Source organism: Varanus komodoensis, unplaced genomic scaffold (assembly GCF_004798865.1).
Source record: "Varanus komodoensis strain SLA01 unplaced genomic scaffold, ASM479886v1 scaffold2, whole genome shotgun sequence".
In the NCBI taxonomy this organism is placed as follows: Eukaryota; Metazoa; Chordata; class Lepidosauria; order Squamata; family Varanidae; genus Varanus; species Varanus komodoensis.
The window spans coordinates 50622305-50645624 of record NW_025335568.1 but is presented as its reverse complement, the minus strand read 5'-3'; the positions used below and the strand labels follow the sequence as shown (position 1 = coordinate 50645624).

Here is a 23320-nt window from a genome sequence, read left to right as displayed (position 1 = left end):
ATAAAATGCAGGGCACAAGGCATGGCGGAAGCAAGGAGGTTGCGGCCATGTCTCATGCTTTGTACTAGAATTTGGAAGTTCACAGGCATCTGCCGCAAGGCTTATAGGAGAGGGCTTCTTCTGCACTTCAAAAACCAAATTTGGGAATCACCTCATGAAATTGATATGTAGCATATTCAGGATAGACAAATATATTTTTTCACACAACACATACTTAATTTAAGAATTTGACATTGTGTTCATTTATTAAATAATTTAAGGCATTTCTGAGTCACTATTCACCTGTCAATTTAGAAACGTTAGAAACTATAGTCTGGCCATGGCAAAATGGAACCTTTGTGTTCAGTGGCAATATCCCAGCCATCAGGGGACAATGGTTGGAGAAGGCTATTACCTCCAGGCCCTGCTTGTGGGTTTCCTGGGTACATCTGGTGAGGCCTTGTGGGAAATAGAATGTGGGGCTAGATGAAGCTTTTGTGTTACCCTCCTATATGAGTAACTTTGTGAACCATGCATTTCTCTTAATATAGCACACCCCACTTTCATGCAAGAGGGCCTTTCATTTTGTTCTGCCCTACTGCAAGAAATAGAGCAATACAAGGCAAGAGGATGAAATCCCATAATTTACCATAAAACCTCAGAAAAGACGCCTAGCAATTTCTGTAATCATACATATGCAGCCTTCAAAATGTACTTCTTTTTGAAGAAGAGCTTGAAAGCTTGTAATAGATGTTACACTCAAATGCATCCCCTCATCTATTTTGACTCTCTTTCCCTGGCTGCGCCTATATCAAACAATGCCAATGTCCCCCTAGCTTTGTTCCCTAGCCTCCCATACTCTTAAAAGAAGGTCAGAGGGCTACTTGCTAGCCTACTGCTGCACAAATTGCCAGATTTGATGCAGACTGTGCATCTTCTGAATTTGTTTGGCAAAAGCTTCAAAAGACAAATAAAGCTTCTGTAAGATCAATGAGTCATTGAACTATCCACCAGGCACTATTCTGCTTTAAGAATGAAATTATTTTTCTTCACTCTTCTCTTGTTGCTAACTGTGTTACTGTTTCATGGTCTCTTATTGACTGAGCCAAAAAAAGCCTTGTATTTCAATTATATTTACGCAGAACATCCTGGTAATGGTTACTGCAGGCAGGAACTTGGATGACAAAAGAATAGCCATAGATACCTTTGAGTTGCCCTGGAAATGAACAAATGGCCACATCAATTGCTTCATTCCGAATGGTTGCTTTCAGGCACTGATGCCCATATTTATCTGGCCAGGGCGACTTCTTTTATATTTTTTATTTATTTTTTATTTTTTATTCATTTTATATTGTTAATTTTAATTTTATATTGTTATTTTTGTATTTTATTGTGTTGTAAGCTGCCCCGAGGCTTTGGCAAGGGGCGGCATAGAAATGTTCTAATAAATAAATAAAAATAAAATATAGAAACATGGAACATCATAGCAGATTGTGATGGCTTCTAGCCTATGAAGAATGGAACTGACGGAAGGGTTGCAGCAATACAAAAGCCTAAGAATATGTTTATGTTGTCAGGCTTTGAAACTCCAGAGATTGTAGACATCTGTAAGGCAATTAAAATATGATTATTCCTGGATATTCAGGTGGGCAGCAGCAAGATGGACTTGGATCCCTTGCTGAAAGTGAAAAATGAAGTTTTAGTGTTGGCTAGAGATGTTTCTTGTTTGTTCATTTATTTACTATATTACATACTGGAATATTTACACCATATTCCAATATGGAGATATGAGAAAACTATCTTATGAGATAGATGCTGTATGTGAAAGCTGCTCATACAACTCTTTCCAGCATTTGGTTTAACTGATTAACATAGCTTCTGCTCTAGAAATAGATGGGTGATTAAGTTATTCTGAAGGAGGATGTGTTTTGGCATCCTAGTAAAGTATGGTTTATTATAATGGGAATGAGCCTGGCTTTTCCCTCAGTTCATGTTCTTCCCCATGAAGAGCTCAGAAGCTTTCATTTACATTTTGATTACCCACAGTTTAATGTTACATCTCAACCCAGCAAACTGCGATTAATCTTAACTGTGTTTTGTTTGAAAGAAATCATCTTCACACATCTGCCTATGGAATGCGCTCCCCAGAGAGGTTCTCCTGGCACTGACATTATATGCTTTTTGGTGCCAGGTCAAGACCTTTTTATTTACCTGGTATTTTAAAGTTTAAATATTTTAATCATGTTTTTATCCTCAGACATGTGTTATTGTGATGTATTTATTAGGTGTTTTAGATTATAAGCTGTCCAGAGATGAACTGTAATGGACGGGTTAGAAATACCCTAATATCTAAAAATAAATAAAATAAAGCATCAGGAGAGGCAGAGAGCATCTGGAAAGTACCTAGGTAGGAATCCCACCTGTAGACTCAGTTGTGATGGAGAAGTAAGGCATGTGCTCCCAGGCAAATGTTGACTAGGACTGGGGACTCAGGCTCAAATCCCTGCTCAACCATGAAAGTCTATTGAATGATTTTGGGCCCCTCGCTTTCCATCACCCTAATCTACCTCACAAAGTTGCTGCACGGATAAAATGCGCAAGGGAAGAACCATGTCGTGCGTTTCAAACTGGTTGAAGGGTAGGATATACATTTAATAATTAAATTAGAAATCATAATTCTGACATAAAAACAAGAGAAACAGGATCTGCAACAAAAAGTTGTAGTATGGAGTGCTCTTGTTGAGGTTACCTCATTCCATCAGCATTCTGTGATCACTCAAGAGCATTTGTACATTTGCTGTCCTTGAAGCTCTTCCAAGTCTAGTGATGCTTCTCACTTGCACAAGGATATTGCCATTTTGTGACTTAAGTATTGACATTTGGAGAATTGAGATTGTTGTGTGAGTATATATGGTTTTCTATTTGTCCTTGGGCACGTTCTTAATTCTTAACTTCAGTTCTCCTTCCATAAATCATTCTCCCACAAGAGGTTATTGGATAGAATTTTGCACTACAGCCTGGTCCCGCTTTTCTTTAAACCCCAGTTTCCTTTGAGAAAAAGGACCAAGAGTAACCTACAAAGAAAAGTCGTGTGTGAGGTACTTAGTTTCTGAAAATGCACCCCCTTCTTCTTTGAAAGCCATGCATGTAGTTCTTGATTTGTAGATTTCTTTACAACAATTACTGCTGTTGTAGGCTAGAAATGATTACTGTTGTACAGAGACATTGCCCCAAGGAACGTATGTTCTCAGCTAAGCTGGTTTATCTGAACATTGTCCTTTATGCAATAAAGTTATATAATGTGGTATAACAAGGCATGTATAATCAAAAGGTTCCTTACACAACTATAAAGCAGGAATGGAGAACATGTGAACCTCCAGATGTTCCTGGATTCTATCATCCATATTTACTTTTCTAGAAAGACCTGGTGGGACCTGGGAGTCCAACAATATCAAGAGGGTGACACTTTCTCTGTCCTTGCCAAACAACTGCACAGTAAAGGGCAAAGTTTTCCAGATTCAAAGCTGGTTGAGTAATAAATAGTGCAGTGCAATGCTGTGAATAGGTGCAGAAGCTTGACATTTAACCTCAACATCTTTTGAGCATTGTATACACAGATTCATGACTTATTTGCACAGGATTTCTGGACTACTGACAAGGGTTTATAGGGATCATATCTTAAAAGGCAGCCTGGGTGACAGTTTAAATGTACATCAAAACAATTTTCCTTTATTTCCTTAGTTAAAATCTGTTGCCATTTTTCAAAAGCCACAATGAATGCCTTTTGCCAGTTCCTGCATTTTCTCCTTATCTGAAGGTGGACTAGCAGTCAATGTCACTGAAATTAAGGTCATATTGCAACATCCTGCTATGACAACCTATGACAGGAAAGTCTTATCTTTTTGACTACTGAGCAACTATTATCTAGCTGCTATTTTTCATCAGCCCTCCTTTCTCTTTGCATCAATAGTGAAAGGAAGTGTTTCATTTTTAAAGTGAGAAGTGCAAGACCTCAAGCATGCTGGAAAGCTCTTCCATCATCCCCAGTTCTAGGATTTTGGGGACCAGCTGTGGCGATTAGAGAACAGCACTTAACCTCTTCATATGGGCCTTGGCACTCTGAACAGGTTACAGATTTCAGCCACTATATTCTGGCACTAAATATTATAGGATGCCCCCAGTATTAGGCTTAAGTACACTTCAGGCTTTCCTCTGTTTTATATTAGGGCTCTTGGGAGCCAAACAGAGCCAGATACAAAGTAGTGGCTCAGGAGGACCTCTGGTCCCCAGCCCCCTGGAATTAAAGAACAAGATGCCTAGGAATTCATTTTCAATATGGAAACTAAGCTCATGATGTTAACATAGTGCAGCAAAACAGGAATGTCATATATAACAGATATAAAGCACTGGGTCAAAAATGGGATTGACAAAGTAAGAACAACTTATCCGGCAGATCAATACTTATAGGACTGAAGGTTATACAAATGGGGCAGAAGAGAGTCTAAACATTATTTTAAAAGTTTTATTTTAAAAATTTACAGTATATCACAGGTATATCAGAGCTAGAAGGCACACTGTAGCAGAAATATTTCAGTCTATTAGAATTGAAATCCATTTTTATATAATCTGTACAGACAAGCTTTTGAGACTACATGCTGAGCTCAAACAGCACTGAAAGACTAATTTTTTGAAAAAGAAAATTAAAACAAGTTTTTGAACGCAGGCTCATCTTTGTTCCAGTCCAATCACTCAACTTTTATAGAAATCCTATTTCCCTTTAATTTGATAAGGGCTGAGAGACCTGGCACCTTCAGTTGTCTTTTAGAAGCAATGCATTGATGGCCCGCATAAGCTATCAGAACATCAGCCAAACAACCTGCATTTAACAGATGCTACATTTTGTACAAGCTCAAATTATACAGGGTATACCACAGTTACCAAAACATACAGGCTAAAATAAATGTGTGATTCTACTAAGCTGATTTGGATAACACACTCATTTGTTATCCAGTGTTATCACTATGGTATCATTGGAATATTATACTGAGCATTCACACACTGTATTACACTGTATTACAACCTCACCATTTGTATCTCTGCTATATAGCAGGCAACTCAATGACAATCTTACTATTAGCATGTCAACTGCACATTCAACTTCATGATCAAGATCATAAAGATAGGCACTTCACAAAATATTAACTCTTCAGTATTTCCTATATCTGAACTCTATTTACATTGGGAACAAAAACATCTAATACTCCAGCAATGTTAACTGCTAAGCCTTTTGTTGGTACAGTGTACCAATCACATACAATAGCCTCACATGACTGGGATTACCTATTCAACCCAATATCCACTACAAAAGTGGGTATCAGCAGATGTGCCTGTAATGAAGCTGCCATACTTAAGCACAGACACGAAATCTTCACAGTGATCCTTTTAAAATGAACTAGGATTTACTCTTTGGCATATTACCTAAAAACAGACTGACCTAGATTGTCACTAGCTGGGCCCTCAAACTTCCAGTCTTTCAGGAGTGCTAATTATTTGGAATGGAATATTCTCCCAGTGATTCTTCACAAAAAGAAGCCCTTGTGCTATTCTACCCTTCACTGCTATGGAGGAAACCAAGAGTTCTTGTGTTTCCCCTATATGGATTTCTATAATTCTTCAGAATTCAGGCACACTAATTTCTATAACCTATATACCGTCAGACCCCTGTGAAACAACTCCAGTGTAATTGTAACAGTTAAACACTTTGGAAGTCACACTTTGAATGCTCAACAATGGGCAGGTGGCTCCCAGACTTACATATTAAATGCAATCCAGATGCACTTGTTCCCTGGAAGCTTCACAACTGAATGGTAGCATACTGGAATAGTTGCAATCATAGAACTAGTCTCCCTGGTTGCATATACCCTCATATCTTGCTCAGCCAATTCAAAGATGACTTGCATTTTAATGCTCTTGAAATTCCTCTTTTTATTCTTGTTCCCTCACTGTCTCTACCTGCTGGCCATATGGCTGATAAACTCTGTCTTCCCAACACATACCCCATAACTTCTTGAACATCCCTTTAAAACTCTTCTTCATTAATAGCAAAAACTTTAGCATTTAGAAACAGATACAGCTCTCTCTCTATGTGTGTGCAATTCAAGTAACATTTACCACTTGGAGTAAGGGTAGAAAGATGCATCTTTCACCACTGTACTACAGTCTCAGCGTTTCATCAAGCCAAACTACCTTACTGCAGTCAAGCTACATTATTATCACTGTCTTTCAAATAGGCACTCCTTGTGTTAGATCTATACAACTAAAGTCACAATTTTGTTAAATATCATTATTAGATGGGGAAAAACTGCACATTTTATGCTGGAGCTTAATCATGACCATTTTTAAACACATCAAGACCCAGCTCAGGAGTCTCAACATGTTAGTACTTTGGAGTGTTTATCTAAATGTCAAAAGATTATAAAAGAATATGCACATCTTCCTATGCATTTGATTCTAATTTATCAATCTTCATTATACATACTGTAATACAAGTACAGTATAGGTACAGTCTATGTGCTAGTTCCCAATTCCATATGATGAATTCTTCTCTTTCACTGAAGTCCCTAGAAAAGGAACCACCACTTCAAGTTATTTGTTGCATCAGTCCTGACTGAAACATTGGTTTGATCCCCTTTTCAAGTTTTCTGCACAAAAGGAGACTTCATGCAGCTGCACTCTTCCTTGACAAGTTTCTTGGTTCTTTACTTGGAACGCACCAGTCATCTGCTTCTATAGCTGTTTGATAATGCTTATGAGCAGACTTGTTGAAAACAGGAAGTTTTTCTACAGAGTCCTTGGAAAGGGCCTAGAAAACAAGACAAAAAGCAATAGAGATATCTATTTCTTTATAAAGCATAATATGCATATGTGCCAAGTTGTTAGCAAATACCCTGACAGGATGGATTTGATTTAAAACGTGAATCATGACTATTCTGCCATGCATAAAAAAGGGTGATACTGTTACATTTGCTAAGGTTTCAAGAAAAGTTAATCATAATTTCTACTTCCATCTTAGGGACAATATACTAATGAAAAATACAAGAATGAGGCCCTTTCACCAAGCAAGCTATTAAACTTCCTATGTATGCCAGAACAAATTATATTTCATGCTAAAGCAGACAGTATTTCTTTCATAAACTTCACATGCATTTGTATTCATGTGTGTGTGTGTGATCAAAATGTGCCTTCTGCTTTCTATAAAATATTCAAGATAGCTTACAATTCAGAAAATAAAATACAAATAATAGAAACAGTTATCTAATGAAGTGGACTAAAAGGCAGTAGAAACATAATCAAAGAGAAACTAAAGTAAGATTGCCTTTACCATTTACAACTGTAACAGTTTACTGCCTTAGGTATTGACGATGACAAGGCTTAAGTTGCTGGTAAACCAAGTAAAAACCAAATGTACCAATGATTAATTTGTAGCTCTGCAAAGTATTTGGAAAGGGAGAGAAATAATGAATAGAGCAGGACGTACCTTTAGGTAGATAAGAGCATCTGTTCCATAACCAGAAATGGAACACAGATTGAGGTCCCCATGAAAGTATTTAGCATACAGGCGAGAAATTGGTAAACCATAACCAAAACCAGCCTAGAAGGAAACAAGCCTTTTTATTAGAGTGAAGACTTCCTTCCTGAGTAAATACTGTACACAGACAAAATGAAACTTCCTATGCCCTATTATGACTGTTCAAAAGGAGAGGATGAAGTGACATTACCTTTTCTTAATTCACTCAGGCTTACTTCAGTTGTATTTTCCATTCTTCATCCCATTACAAATATCAGAATACTCTAGAATAGTGCAGTGCTACTAAGCAGCTGCTCTTCTACATAATCAATAATGTTGAACAAAAAACAGAAGAGGTGAGTGAAAAGCACAAGCCATGCTGCCAATTTCAAGTCAGTTATCAGACCACCATCAGTACTAATTTTCATTGGTTGGTAAACCTGTATAAGCTATACTCTTAAAACTAAAGGGGCAAACTCAAGAGACAAACTTTCCCTATATTAAAAAAAAAACTCCACACAGTAACCTAGATTTCAGGGAAACCACTAGGCTATAACTCTTGCTCCTGTAATTTTGCATGGAACAAGAAATATGGTGGAGTATTCAGTCCTGTTGATTAATCTATCCATAGTCTGAGCTGGAAAGACAGACAAAATTTACCTCTCAGTGAGAATCAGCATGTTCAGTATCTGTAGCCAGTTGCATGTTTCCCTATGTGGATCATCGATAATGTAATCCATACAGGGGGCTGTGCAGTTACCAGGCATTTAGTTTAATTTATATGCAAAGTGCTCTATTTGAAAGCTTATTTTGTATCAATTTTTAGGAGTCAAATACTAGACAAAGTGGATCCTCTGTGCCAATACTGAAGCAGCATGAGCAATGAGAGCTACAGTGACCTAGCTCTCCTATTAGCAATTGGTCTTATTGCTTTGTCTCTTACCAAAGGAGTATAATTTTTGCTGTTCATCACAGGCTTTGGTGCTGTAGAATACGTGTAGCTGAAGAGGCTTTCTATTTTCCTCACTGGAACACCACCTCCTCTATCGGATATCTAGTTTAAAAAAAAATCTATTAACAAGGCCTGAAAAATTAGATGTTGGAAGGATCAGTAGTAGTTGAACAAACTCATTCACAACTATTTCCATTTTAAATGATCTTGCAGTATCAGATTTGATTAAAACAGGTAATTCAGTCCAAAACAGTATTTGCTAGGAGACTATTTGTCTGTTTGAAATTGGGTGCAATCTACAAGCCATCCAGTTCACACTAATCCTATTTAAATCAATAGTATTCTCTGAAAGTGAATGAGCTATAGATGGCATCTCATGTTTACAGATTATTGGAACTGTGAATGAAAAAAGGAAGCAAGTTACCTTAATTGACAGGTCTTCCCTTCCAAGTACAACTGTCACCTCAACAGGATCGAGAGAAGGTTTGTTTTCCTGATGTTCAACTGTTGCCCTCATTGCATTCTATGAAGAATATAAAGATTTTATTCAACTTGAACAGCATTTAATATTTTAATTGAAAATCCAGTCTTCATCTCAATACAATAGGTGTTTGAGAAATATTGTCAGTAGTATGGAAACCATTAACTGTACACTTAACTGCTGCATAGATGAATTTAATATTTTACTTTGCCATCTTGATATTAGCAAGCAGAAAACCCTACTATACATAATATGAACTGAAAGGCTGATGATACCTTTATTTCATTGCCTTGTTTCTCCTCCTTGCATTCTATTTCTTGGACTACATTTAAATACTCAGAAAGAAGCAATAGAACTACTAGCCCCTTCCTATTAATTAGTATTGACACACTCATGTGTTGATGCTTACTTGAATGCAAAGGCTAAAAATGAAAGCTGTGTAAATTGTTACTACAGACCTTGAATAGTTCAAATAGCATGTGAAAGAGATGAGAAGGCACATATACTATGTAAATAGGTTTTCCAGGTTCCTTGCCTGTAGAGAACAAGCAGAAATAAAATCACTTTATTACCCAAATTCATTTTCCAGTAACTATTGTGTGTCTGACACATACAATCTTTAGTGAGATCAATGCATCCAACACTGCATTCTAAAATTTGTCACATTCTACTTTACTTTTCTGGGTTTTTTTGTGAAAGCTTGTACTATACTGTTCCTTGTAATTTTCTGGACAGGAGTCTCTGCCTCTTTATTATCAAAAACTTTCCTGAACTATCTATTTAATGGTTATGTTACACTCTTGTGGGTTTCTTACTTTAAGAAATTCTGAAAGTAGCTATTTTACAGTTACATATCAAGGTCTTCCCCTCCTGGCATACTGAATCTTGTTTACTGGAGTTACATAGGGGAATAAATGCAACTGTGCAAATTCAGTGTTATCTCCAGGGATAAAAGTGACAAACCTACAGTTCCAAGAATAGATATCAAAAGGGAGAGTGACAGCAGTGAACAGTAAAAGCATTTGAAGTAGATGCGGAGGGTGGGAGGGAGAACTAGCCTGATAAACTGGGGATAAAAAAACTCACCATTCACTTGTGTTAGCTTTAATTCTGGAGAAGAAAAATAGTACTGGTCACAAAGCATCTGGGCACTCTGGAAAGCATCTTGAAGTCATTTTAAAGAGGAAAGAAGCAAAGCATTAAACATTTATGTAGTGTTACATGTATTCTGAATTCTATAATACTTGCATCATCTAGTATTTCAATGAAGTCATAAAAATATATCTTCTGTATCTTAGAGCAAGTCATATTATGACTGTCAGCACCAAACCCTGGGTACATACCACTGGCTGATACTAGATAAATCTTACTATTATACTTCTAGACATATCAATTCAGATACAAATCCCACTGAGTTTGATAGAACTTACTCTTAAGTAAGTGTGCACAGGAATGCAGCCTAGGCCACTTATCTACAATCCGATTACACACACCTATAAATGGGTCTTAAACATGGGGCCAGTGACACGGAATGGCAAACAAGATATACTTATTTCAGACTGACTGTAAAAGCAGTTATGATCAGTCCAACTTGAAGTTATTTAATCACCCACTGTAAACATTTTCTGATTGAACAACCTGCCAGGGCCACACCCCTAAATTAGCCCGTGATACACAGCAAACCATGCTGCTAAAATATTTTTTATTTATATATGAGGCCATAATAGGGTCTTCACTGAAAGACCATTAATACATTTCAGGAAAGCACATATTGCTGATATGGCTTTCATATAGTTTGCTACAAGGACAGAAAGCTCACAACTTTATACATACCATGCACCAGATCAACAACATCACAGCAAGGGTCAATGCATCCAATGTGCCGTGGATTTCCCACATTGTGATTGTTATCAAAAATAAGTGCTGTTTAAATTAAAAAACATGAAATGAGTGATTAAAGGACTTTTGAAATTGCTCTTCTCTTCATTCATTAGAGCTATCAAAATTAGTTTTCAGCCATAATATTTGTATGACATTTTAATCTGCCTCCCACAAGGAACACATGACAACCATTGTTATGATACAATTTTATCCTCACAACTGGCAAGGTATGTTAAAGAAAGTGACCTGCTCAAGACTACTTGATGTGTTTTAGATAAGATCAAAATTTAACCCAGGCCTTGTTTGTTCAAACACAACACTACTTACCCTATTTTTTTTTATTTTTTACGTATGCAGGAATTTGCATTGCATAGCAAAAGTTAAAAAAACTGCAGAAGAAAAACCACTACTTCCTGCAAAATAAGTAACTTGGCTTCTCAAACTTACTGCACTTTTTCTCTGAAACTGTGTGTTGTACTAGACAGGGTTTCAACACATCAATGAATTAATTAATTTTAGAGTAGGTTTTTTCCCCTCTAATTTTTCATAGGCTGAATACTTTTGTCCCATGTTGTGGTTCTCATATTTTTTCTTAAAACATCCTTAATAAAATCCATGTTCTATCAAATACCCTTTAGTGCATTTCACAAAATCTTCAAAACCTGTCTGTCACAGGAATGAAAAGTCAACTTACTGTGTTGGTTTATTAGCATCCTGATGGATATCCGGTTCATGTAAAACCGATCCAAGAAATACTGAATGTTTTGATTGATGGATGGGTCCATTTTAGAAGAATCTCTGTATTCCAGAACCCCTTGGGCCATTGTCGGTACCACATCGTGATGTCTGTTTCGAACTTTAACAATGGCATCTATAAAACTTGGGGTGGGGAGAAGAAAGATCTTTATGCACAAAGAAAGAAAAGTGAACTGATGTAAAAACAACCTATACCTTCAAATTAGTTACAGAGGGCAGCTTAGCAGCAGATACTGCTTTTCTCAGATAAAGATATTAGTTACTTCATTATTCATGCTCAAGACAAAGAAAGCATCCTAATATTATCTTAAAAGTTTGCAATTTATTACTGATCTATTTTATTTCAATGTGACACTTTTGCAACATCAAATACCAGTTATAGTGTTATAAACTTATCTCATGGTAAGATAACCATCCTTTTATGTGTTCTAAGCTCAATAAAGCTCAGGTTATTAAGACAGATGGGTATCTCCATATCTGTCAGTAGCTACTTTGAATGGAATAAGTTCCAATAAAACATAACAGAAAAACTTACTCAGACAGAACTTTGTGGTCATCTGATTTTTTCTCACGAAACTCTACTAGCTCCATCAAGCTTTGGACATACCTGTAGAAAAGTTTTGGGTTATCAGAACAGTCTAAGAAAAAAGTTCCTTGCACAGATAGGAGTTTTTGAAATTCAGTAATTCAAAGTGACTTCAAATAATGGCTAAACTAAAAGTAAAGAGACCTCAACTAAAATAATTGCTGCCTGCCTCAAAGCCTGAGAAACCTGACATTTTTTCATTGCACTTGTTCACATGCCATTTTTGCTTTACTTTTGCCACCTGTTGTGCGAAGTTTGAGGATGTTTATGGTACTATTGGGTTTACAGCAGCATTACACATGTCAAAGGTCTAGAACAAGTAAATCCATGTACAAACATGGGGAGTTGAAGAAATGATGCTTTGATGCTTTTATCAAAATATGCATAATGTCATGACCTATCAGGATATCACCTAGCCTGGCAGAAGAGAGGCACAGGTGCCACAAGCACCTTAACCGAAGTGTTAAAACTGCCGCAGCTGCTTGTTAAACAACTTTGCAGAGCACAAATGAGCAATATGCCATTCTGTTCTTTGGCCCGTGGACTCAGATAGCCTGATCGGTATTTTACTAGCATTTTGTCATGCTTCATTTGATCACAGTCAATTCTTGTTATTTCTTTAAAATATAGAAGCATAAAGCTGATTATAATGACATGTTTCAAAAGTTTGTTACTTACCAGCTTTTTACCAGCTGTACTGATGGAGTGCCCAACAATGGACCAGGAAGGAGGTCAATTTCTTTCAGAATATTTGCTAGCCTCACAGGAAGTTCATGACGAAGAAATGAAAAAGAAGTTCTTTCACATGCATTTGTTGACCCTATAAAACAAATACCAGACCAGATTACAGTATTATGGTAACAATAATTGTTTCAACATATGTAATATCCCACTATCATACTTGCAGTAAATTAGCTCAACCACTAGTTATTAAGACTAAATGCATTTTTATAATGTAGTCAATACAAAACAATTACCCTTTCTGGTTTCTACATGTTCTTATCACATTACATATGTACTCTTAGGGAACAGAACTCTGCAGCAGGGATGGCCAGACTTGCTCAGTGGAAGAGCCACATACGGGTAGCAGCAACCTGTATGTGGTGAGTGGCAAGCAGGTGCCTGGGGGCAGTGACCGCAGGGGTCAGAGGGGTGCAAGTGGGCACTTGTGGGCACCAACAGCAGCAAGTGGCGAGCAGCAAAATATACTCATACAATTGCATGCAGCTCCTGAGCCTCAGTTTGGCCACCCCTGCTCTATAGTATAAATTTTCACAAGGCTGAAAAATCAGCTGAAAGTTCATTCTATACTCAAGATTTTTTTGGCAAGAGACAGAAAGAAAAAGTCAAGGGAAGCAGGCTATGTTCCCCATCTGAGATATGTTAGCAGGGCTCCATAAATGTGAATATATTCACAAATATATATTGCCTACTTTGAGTTCAACAATTTTACTTAATATTTAGAATATGTAGTCTTAAACTGCCCCTGGCTTTCCTATAAGTTAAAAAACCCCACTGCACTTCTTAGAAAATAGATACTTCCAAATGAAAACCAGACATTCCTAATGCATTATATCATAGAAGTGGTGGTTCCACAAACATGCTTAGCAAACTAAATATGTATTGATCTCTCTCTCTCACACACACACACACACTCACAGAGAGAGAGAGAGAGAGAGAGAGAGAGAGAGAGAAACCTCAGCAGCATTTAATCTGCTTTTGCTGTTACAACAGACTGACATTTGATGTCTCATTCAAAGTTCAGTGGCTAAATTCAATGTCAGCAATAATGAAATCCTAGCAAAGGTTACCACTGCATATTACAAATTGCAAGGTTTAGGTAACAGCAATAATGAGTCATTTGTTCAGTTAACCAAAACCTGAGGAACAGACAAAATTCGGTCTTTATAATTTCTGATGAATAAATTTCTGAAGAGTAAGTTTTCTGGGAGGCCCAGACAATCAAAGTCAATGCATTTTTTTAAAGAATGATCATGTAGGTTCCTCAAACCTTTTGTTAAAATGGAAAGAGAATTAAGCTAAACTGTTTCCTGGAAATTTTTTGTTTTTAAAGAAACACTTAAGAATGGATTCAATTTCAATCACAGGGAAAATCAAAATACTTTAGAAACAGAAGCATTTAGACATATGCTCATTTCAGTGCACTGCTTTACACTTTATTGCAAAGAACATGTAATATTATTTCATGGAAAGCAAAGCAGACAATGTGCTTTAAAATTTTAGATTTATATTCCACTTTTTTCTTATTACATCATTCTCCTCCTCCTGCTGTCAATCCTATTCTCACAGCAATAACCCTGCAAGGTAGGTCGGGCTGACAGCCTGTGATGGGCCCAAAGTCACCCAGTTTGGTTGACCACCCAATTACAAGATTTGAAAAAAGTGTAAACTAGGACTGTTTCCTGCTTCCTGCTGAACTGTTGTCTAATATCAAAATGTTTCCCTAACAGAACTATAGGAAAAAGTTGCACCAAATTATATCTGTCCAAAATTAAATGGAGCTCTTCAAGGAATCAAAACAAAGCAACTTAACAGGAATACAAAAGAAAGTGAAAGCTACAGAAACAAAATGCAATCCTATATTGGTTATTCAGAAGAAAACTTCTTTGTGGGCAATCCTACTTGTTCCTCTTTGCATGGGACTGCAGCATAAACTTCTTGCAATCATGTGCGACCTACATCAGACTCAGGGACCTCATGACACAAGCTATAGTCTTCAGAAGCTTATGCCACAATGAATCAATCCTTTAAAAGCAACAGGAATCTCTCGCTGGCTCTAATAGACTCAGAAGGTTACACCGCTATAATCCGATCGACAAGCGAGAAATTGCAGCATCCCTCATGCATCCCCTCCTTGAGATCTCTATGTGTGAGTCCCCCCACCACTGTCCCATCCAGAACCGACTTGTTCTTTCTCTCCCAAAAGTGGGAGAAGCCCAACTCCGGATGCAGCACGCTGTTCATCCACCCCTTTCCCACCCACCCCTTGAGGAGGAACAAACCACGGCAGAATCTTGCCTATTTAATATTTATTTACATTGATTTTAAGATCTAAACCCCTCTGATACTGTCCTCCCCTCCGCCTCCCTCTCCCCCACACCCCACCACCCTCACCGAAATCCAGGAATTGCTTCATGGACAGAGGCGACGGAGAGTAACGAGAGAAATGGTCCACCTCCCAAGTTGCCCTGCGCACACCGCCGCTGCTGCTGCCGCCGCTCCCGGTAGCGGCCAAGGGAACCGCGTTCCGTACGGCGATCCGAGCGGCCTTCATCGCTCGCCCCCCGCCCGCTTGCCTTCGAGAGAACCGGAAGGTGAGCGCGAACGAGGAGCAGGTAACCCCCACTGAGCGCGCGCGCCTGGCGCCAACCCTCTGAGGAGTGCCCTGCACGTGCGGCCCCTATTTACCACCTTGAGCCCGTCCCTCAAGGGGCGGGGCCGCGCGGTAAGCCACGCCCATTCAAGACTAAACTGTCTGGCACGCCTGCAGGCTCCGCCGCTCGCCTTTCCTCCTTTCCCTCTCCGGGGGGGGGGGGATCATGTGGTGACCTTTAGCCTCACATTTAAAAGGTTCAGGTGCTTTTAAAAGGAGAGGGAAGGGTGTGTTGGAGGCGTGCGAATAGCTCATGTGTCCGGGCCGCCTTCCTCCAACCCTCTTGCCCTTGTTCACACGCTTTTGGATGTGGGATATAATGTCAGCTCCCCCCACGTCCGTGATTTTAGGGAAGCTGCTTCTGTTGCTCCGCCCTTTTCCCCTCTCTGGATCGGAGCAACTGCCAAGCAAGGGGCACGAGAGCGAGGAGAGCAGGACGAGCGGGGAGCGAATAGAGCATTGGGTCTCAATTGGCCTCTCATTGGCGGAGCTCCTTTTCCGGACGGAGCCAATGAGAAGGTTGTATCCGTACTTGGGGCTCCGCCTTCGGCGGGCTTAGGCGGCTCGAGGGAGAAACAGCGCGATGCGGGGGCGGGGGGGAGGCCCGTGCTCCGTTTTCCAGGAACAGCGGGAACACTTGAGGGGCGGGGAAGCGGGGAACGTCGCGTTCGCATTGCCAGGGTGGGGGCGCGGCTGAAGGGTGTGTGTCTCGTGGCAGCACGTTTAGGGAAAAACAACTCCACCAAAGCGAGCTATTCTCCCAAGCCGCAGTGTTCCTTGTAGAACAGCCTGAAGGCACCATCCTGTGCAAGTTGAGAGAGAGGAAAAGGCACGTTGCTCTAGCTTGGCTGCTATGGGGCATGCTGGGAGTTACAGGCCCTTTTGGGGCATGCTGGGAGTTACAGGCCCTTTTGGGGCATGCTGGGAGTTACAGGCCCTTTTTCTGGCAAACCTTACATAGCATTACCCCCTGAAATAGGTTCAAACATAAACCCAGTGGTGTGTTCAGGTCCCTTCTTCTAAAGTCTCAAGAGCCAACTTTACCAGAAAAAAGTGAGGTGGTGGTTGGTGTGTATGTGGGGAAGTTGTAACTCCATCTGATGCTCCCATCTGCACCTCTTCTGCTGATGCACTGAAGTCCTTTACTTAAGCCATGATTTATTTAAACAAAGGTGTGCTGTTACTCAAATTCCTCAAAACTGGAATTTAGAAAAATGATTTGCTTGACAGGATTGGCCCCCAGCCTGGTGCTGTTATTCTCTCTGGAAATAGGCAGGAACAGAGTGGAGGCGGCAGGCGGGCAGGAGGAGTGCTGTGGGCTTCCTGTGGAGGAGAGCAAAGTGTGCCAAGAAGGGTTGAAACCTTCCCCCTGTACAGGTAGTTCCTGGGTTATGGATATGTTCCATTCCTGAGAATGTCCTTGAGGTGAACTTGTAGAAGTAAGTTGGATCACACGAGGAAGCCAAATGTTTCTCTTAATATGTGCATCTGTTTTACCTTTATATGCATAAAACACTTCCATATTCACTAAAACATCTCAAACACAATACAACATTGTAATAATGATAATGCTATAATAATGAAGTAACTACAGGCACTGAAGAGAGAGAATCTGTGTATTTACAGGTATATCGTTCTGTAAAAAACAGACATAGTACTTAAAACAGTTTAGCGGGAGAGCAGGAGTTTCCAAAAATGACAGTAAGGTCATTATTTCATTATAAGACCATTTATATGTAACATAGTAGCGAGCAAATATTTGGAGTTTTTCAGACTTCCAGGTGAATGTTAATATAAGCAAAAGAGAAAGAGAGGGAGAGAGAGAGAGAGAGAGGGAAGGAGACTGGGCATAGAGGAAATACACAATCTTTGTTATTTTTACTCTGTTGCATTTAGTGCAACATTCTAGCAGTCTACTTCATTGCAAGACACACATTATATCAGTGAAAGAGGCTGAGCAGCCATGCAGTGCAATCTTTACACTGCAGTCCTATATTAACTGGCAGCAAAGCCTTTTGAAGGCAATTAGACTCACTAATGTCGACTCCCTGCCTCCATTACTTATGCCCCTTACTTATATTACTTATTTACATTATGACCAGGCACGCAAAGAATTGTGTTGTAAACATTGTACCCCACAGTTATTCTGAGAAAAATTTAAGAGGACAGGTGCAGATTAGGGCTTAATTTTGGAGTGCAATGATGCAGTCTGGTAATTTTAGACCTCAGACTTCATGGTGCAGTATGAGGGTACGCTAGTAAGCTTGTGTGTTATTTAAATTGTGAAGCACCCACTTAACGTTTCTGCCCCTACTGCTTTTCCATGCTTTAAAGCAGCTTCAAGATTCTCATATTTATTGGGTCATTTCCCAATTCCACAAATTAACCAGGGCATCAACAGGAGTGCCAGTCATATCAACTGGAAATTCCCCAGGAGCCCTCAGGAATCCATCAGGATACATAAGACTCCAGGGGTGGAACAATTTGATAGGGCCCACACCCTTACAGAGGAGAAAACTGGCCCCATGTGTAAGCCTCACAAGGAAGTGATCCGACCATGACAAAGGGGTTAATGTTAGATCCCTCACTTCCAGACCAGCATCTTCCTGCCCCATCGAAAAGACCAAGTCAAGAGCATGGCTTCTTTCATGTGTTGGGCCAGTGACATGTTGAGACAGCCCCATGGTTGTCATGGTGGCCATGAGGTCCTGAGCTGCCCTGGTTAGAACAGCCTCAGCATGGAAGTTGAAGTCCCCCAGAACCAACACCAGGTCTGGGATGATCTCTGTCAATTCAGGCAGAAAGTCTGTTGGGCAGAAGGGTGCATCGTATACCAACAGAATCCCCAATCTGTCTCTGTCACCCAACACTAGGTACAAACACTTGAGACCATTCCTTGACAGGAAGCCCTGTGAGGGAGATTGAATCTCTGTAAATTAGGACAATGCCCCCTCCCCTTCAATGTGATGTGTTGGAATAACAAAACAAAGAGGACTTTACCTTTAAAGGTGGCCTACTATTGATTATACTTATATTGTTGTCACGTGTTGTCAAGTTGCCTCTGACTTATGGCAACCCTATGAATGAACACCCTTCAAAATGTCCTTGACAGCATTGCTCAGCTCTCACAGACTCAAGGCTGTGACTTCTGTTATGGAATTGAACCGTCTCACAGTTGGTCTTCCTCTTCTGCCTTTGACTCTCCCTAGTATAATTGTTTTCTCCTGTAAGTCTTACTATGCCCAAAGTACGGCAGCCTCAGTTTTGTCATTTTTTCTCCCAAGGGAAGTTCTGACTTGATTTGATCTAGGATTGTGTTTGTCTTTCTGTTGGTTCAAAGTATTTAGTCAACAAACTCTCCTCCAGTATCAGTATTCTTCCTGTCAGCTTTTTTCATGTCCAGTTTTCACAGCCATACACAGTGATCAGGAATAAAATAGTGTGGATTATCTTGGTCAGTTAAATGTCCTTATATTAGATGACCTTTCCTAGTCTTTTCTAGTTCCTTCATTGCTGCCCTTGCAAGACTCAGCCTTCTTCAAATTTCTTGCCTGCTGTCTTACTTTGAAATAATGACTGAGTGAAGATATACAAAATCTTTTACAAATTCAATTTCTTCATTGTTGACATCACATTTGTGTAATTCTTATGAAGTCATTTTTTTTTTTCATGATCAGCTGCAGTGTTGCTTTTGCTCTTTCATTTTCATCAGGAGTTGTTTCAATTCACTGCTGCTTTCTGCTAGTAATAGGGTATTATCTGCGTATCTTAAATTACTGGTGTGTCTTCTGTCAATTTTCACTCTATCTTCTCTGATTCTGATCCAGCTTTCTTTGAGATATGTTCTGCATACAGATTTAACAGACAGGGAGATAAAATACACCTTTATCTGATGGCTGTGCATATAGGAAACCATTCTTTTTTTTCCAAATTGTGTCCTAACAGTAGCTTAATTAACCATTCCATTTCTTGCTTTAAGGTTTCTAGTTTTATACTTCATGATTCTTATTTCTCATGTTTCAGTTGTATGTGTTGTGCAGAATTTGACTTCCCTTTCTCCTCTGTGTAAATGAGTAGCTAGGCATGCTTTTGGTTTTGATCTAGTTGGGTCTTTAGTGATAATGCTATTGATATTTGTCTTTGTTCTTCCCCACTATCTTGCTTAGTGCCTTCTGACCTAGGAGTCTCATCTTCTGGCACTATCTCTTATTTCATTTTGGATTGTTTCACTATAGGGTTTACAAGATAAGAAATATTCAGCAAAGGTTTATTATTGTGTTCTATACAATATTAATCGGAGTTAGCTTGAGTGTCATTGCTGTTATCTGTGAAAGATCCTCCACCAGTGCCACATTCAACTACCTTCAGCTGCCTAGTAGTTGCCCCTCAGGAATTTTTCTGCCCCCATCACCATTAGAGATATCTGCTGATGTCACTGTTCCTCCTGAAGCAGATAGCTGCATCTTAGTCTTGTGGCTGCACTTTGTCCATTCTGCCTTGGGTGACCCTGCCAGGAGATCAGCATAGTGAGAAAGTCTGGCCTCCTGAAGGCATAGCTCTCAGTTTCACTTATACTTCAAATCCCCTTAATTTTCTAAATTAAGGTGTGCATTCAAAAGGGGAATTATTTATATAGCGATTTATTAAAAAACTTCATTTTACATTCACATTTCATTTCTCATCTTAAACTCACTGAAATATTAGCACCATCATGACTATAGGAATAAAACGGAGTTTGCTTCTGCCATTCATATGTGATAAACACCATCTTTTATTAGAAAAGGTTAATATATAGAAAGTATGATTAATAATCTAGTAGGGGTTTTTTTTGGTTTAGTCGCAAAGTTTTGCCCGACCCATTACGACCCCATGGACAACATTTCTCCAGGCTAGCATGTGAAATAGTAGGCTTGGATTCTTAATGTCAACTGCAAATATTTATATAGACATGCACATGATACGAACATTTTTAGAGTACTTGGGGAGGGAGCTGAATTCCAAAGAATGACAACTTGAAAAATTCAAACAAAAAACAATTTGATAAGGCATCCAACATTTGACTAATGGGTGAGATCGACATCTAATAAATAAATACAACATGAGGAAAGATTCAAGTTCAGAAAATAAGGACTACTTCTGAGAAATAAGGACAGTAAATTTGATTGAACTGTGCAGCTTTCTAAGCAAATGTTCATAAGATCAACTTGCAACTAGTTGATTAAAATTTTAATAAAACTGCATGTTTATTTAAAAATATGGGTAAGAATTGCCTTAATGGCATTTTCTCACAGTACTTTGCCAGCTTTATTGCTTGCTTACTTGTTGTTTGCTATTCCACTTCTATGCCTAACATTTTCTAAATTTCCCCTTTTGAATTCTCAGGCAGCTGTGAAGCTCTGTCTCCTTGGCAGCAATGTTGACATAAACAAAATTAATAACGAACAAACAACTCTTGAGCATGCCTACTCAGAAGTAAGTCCCATTGAGTTTTGGTGGGCATAGGATTGACTGCAGGCATAAGTCAACAATAAGCTAATTTTCCTAACATTAAAAACAATTACCATCAATTATTTCTTCAATATATGATTACATTGGTAGAGAAAACCATTTGGATTAGCTGAGTTAAATTTTATTCTGTCTACCTGCTGGGCATGAGCTGTTCATTTACATTTGGGTATATGTGGTGGCAACAGAGGTGGAGTTGTTTGTAGAAATAGCCCTCCTTGTAATGATCAATTAAAACTTAAAACAGATTCAGGAAGCATATGCAGCTCTGTAGCTGTAAATCCTGTTAGGTTGAACTTACAGCTTGTTCATAGCCAATTTGGTCTTCTCATGCTATTCCAATTGGAGTTTTCATATTTAATTTTTCCAAGTCATTAAGTTGATCAGTGAACAGAAATTGATTCTGTATATGGCTTTTAACACTGAAAACTGGAGACTTGGGTTCTTAATCCAACTTTCCCCTTCTGATAAGCTTCCTTAAGTATAATGCATAGTTCAAAAAGCTTTGCCAGCTTGCTGATCTAGCAGACAATTTATCTGAATGTAAAGTTTAGTAGGGGAAAGTTCAGCGAAGATTTCCCATTTGGTCTGAGATGCACTGAGATCTTTTACAGCTCTCCTGGGCTGAAGTTTAGTAGGGGAAAGGTCACATCTAGCTACAGCGGCGTTAAACAACATCCTTCCTGCTTCTCTTGTTTGGCAGAAGTCAGAGTACAGTGCTTGGATTGCTTTCCCACTGCATTCATCTTTGCAGACAAGATGGAAAAAATCTGCCTGTTTCAAGAATAACTTCTCGGTAACAAACATTCCTGTTGTAAACAAGAGATTGCCTTCTGCATTTTTTCTCTACTTGTAGGACAGTTGTTTGTTTCTGCTGCTTGGAACACCCTTCAAATCTCTAAAAAAAATGTTCCTGCATTTAAAACATAAATATTTTTTCATCAGAAGTCTAAAAACAACTCAGAATTACTTACTTCAGCTTAATGTATTATGCTGTGCTCTAGCAGCACTCTCCTGTGCTGTGGGTGAGGTTCTTTATAGGAATGCTTGCCCAGATCCACTCAGAAATGGCTAACCAGATTGTCACGAGTACACTTCTATAATCTGTGAGCATATGGTATATCTTTATCTTCTTGATATTTCCCTCTCTTTCTCTGAGTATGTAAGGCTGCCACCAAGAATTTAATTCCACTCTAATTAATTAACCCGTCCTACTGTGCCGAGCCCGAGCTACAGGGTCCTGAGGATAAGATACTGGCATTGCAACAGTCTATGATTCAGAGTTAACAATAAAATAAAACTTTATTTGTACAATAAGAATATTGGTTTCGAGATGTTCAGTAATCCTTTCCTTAATGAATAAAGCAATGTCTAAAACTTCTGACTGAGGTATCTCTTTCCCTTCACAAACACTCCTCACACATAGATCCTCCTTTCTTTTCTGAATGTACTTTGACCAGTCATTATTCTATTTATGTAAGTTCAGTCTTTCCATTCTGCACTTCAGGTTTCCATCAGCATCTATATCTCACACCCTTATAATACTTGACAATATTAGGTTTTGACTCTCCCTAGTCACTAATATTTCCTTCATGGATCACTGCCTTGTTGTGGCAAAGGGGATTTTGTAGCTCAATACTGGGATGCAATCTCCAAAATGACAGAATGATCTCAATTTGAATCCAAGGCAAACCATTCAACATCATAGTAGTTCAAGTCTATGCCCCAACCACTGGTGCTGCAGAGACTGAAGTTGACTGGTTCTATGAAGGCCTACAAAACCTCCTAGAATTAACACCAAAAATGATGTCCTTATCATCATGGGGGATTGGAATACTAAAGTAGGAAGGCAAAAGATAACTGGAATAACAGGCAAGTTTGGCCTTGGAGTACAAATGAAGCAGGGCTCAGGCTGCTAGAATTTTGTCAAGAGAATATGATGGTCATAGCAAACACTCTTTTCCAACAACTCAAAAGATGACTCTGCACAAGAACTTCACCAGACGGTCAACACAGAAATCAGATTGACTATGTGCTCTGCAGCCAAAGATAGAGAAGCTCTATACAGTCAGTAAAAACTAGACCAGGAGCTGACTGTGGCTCAGATCATGAACTTCTTGTTGCAAAATTTAGGCTTAAATTGAAGAAAGTAGGGAAAAGCACTAGGCCAATCAGGCATGACCTAAATCATATCCCTGATGAATATACAGTAGAGGAGA

General features: G+C 39.1%; 1 protein-coding gene and 1 long non-coding RNA gene across 2 annotated transcripts; one reads left to right on the top strand and one right to left on the bottom strand.

Moving 5' to 3' along the window:
* Positions 1 to 4487: 4487 nt before the first annotated feature.
* Positions 4488 to 15597, bottom strand: PDK4 (pyruvate dehydrogenase kinase 4). Its single transcript, XM_044428750.1, has 11 exons — positions 15338 to 15597; positions 12881 to 13022; positions 12152 to 12223; positions 11555 to 11739; positions 10813 to 10902; positions 10066 to 10143; positions 9438 to 9514; positions 8923 to 9021; positions 8490 to 8600; positions 7517 to 7630; positions 4488 to 6841 (listed from the first exon to the last, which is right to left on the bottom strand). Exons 1-11 carry the CDS (start codon positions 15495 to 15497, stop codon positions 6698 to 6700), a joined length of 1272 nt encoding a protein of 423 aa, XP_044284685.1. The 5' UTR covers positions 15498 to 15597; the 3' UTR covers positions 4488 to 6697.
* A 473-nt stretch (positions 15598 to 16070) lies between these two features.
* On the top strand, positions 16071 to 22331 carry LOC123022761. The gene is made up of 3 exons (XR_006414571.1): positions 16071 to 16115; positions 20979 to 21068; positions 21805 to 22331. It is a non-coding gene; the product is annotated as an uncharacterized LOC123022761 (long non-coding RNA).
* The last annotated feature ends 989 nt before the right edge of the window (positions 22332 to 23320 follow it).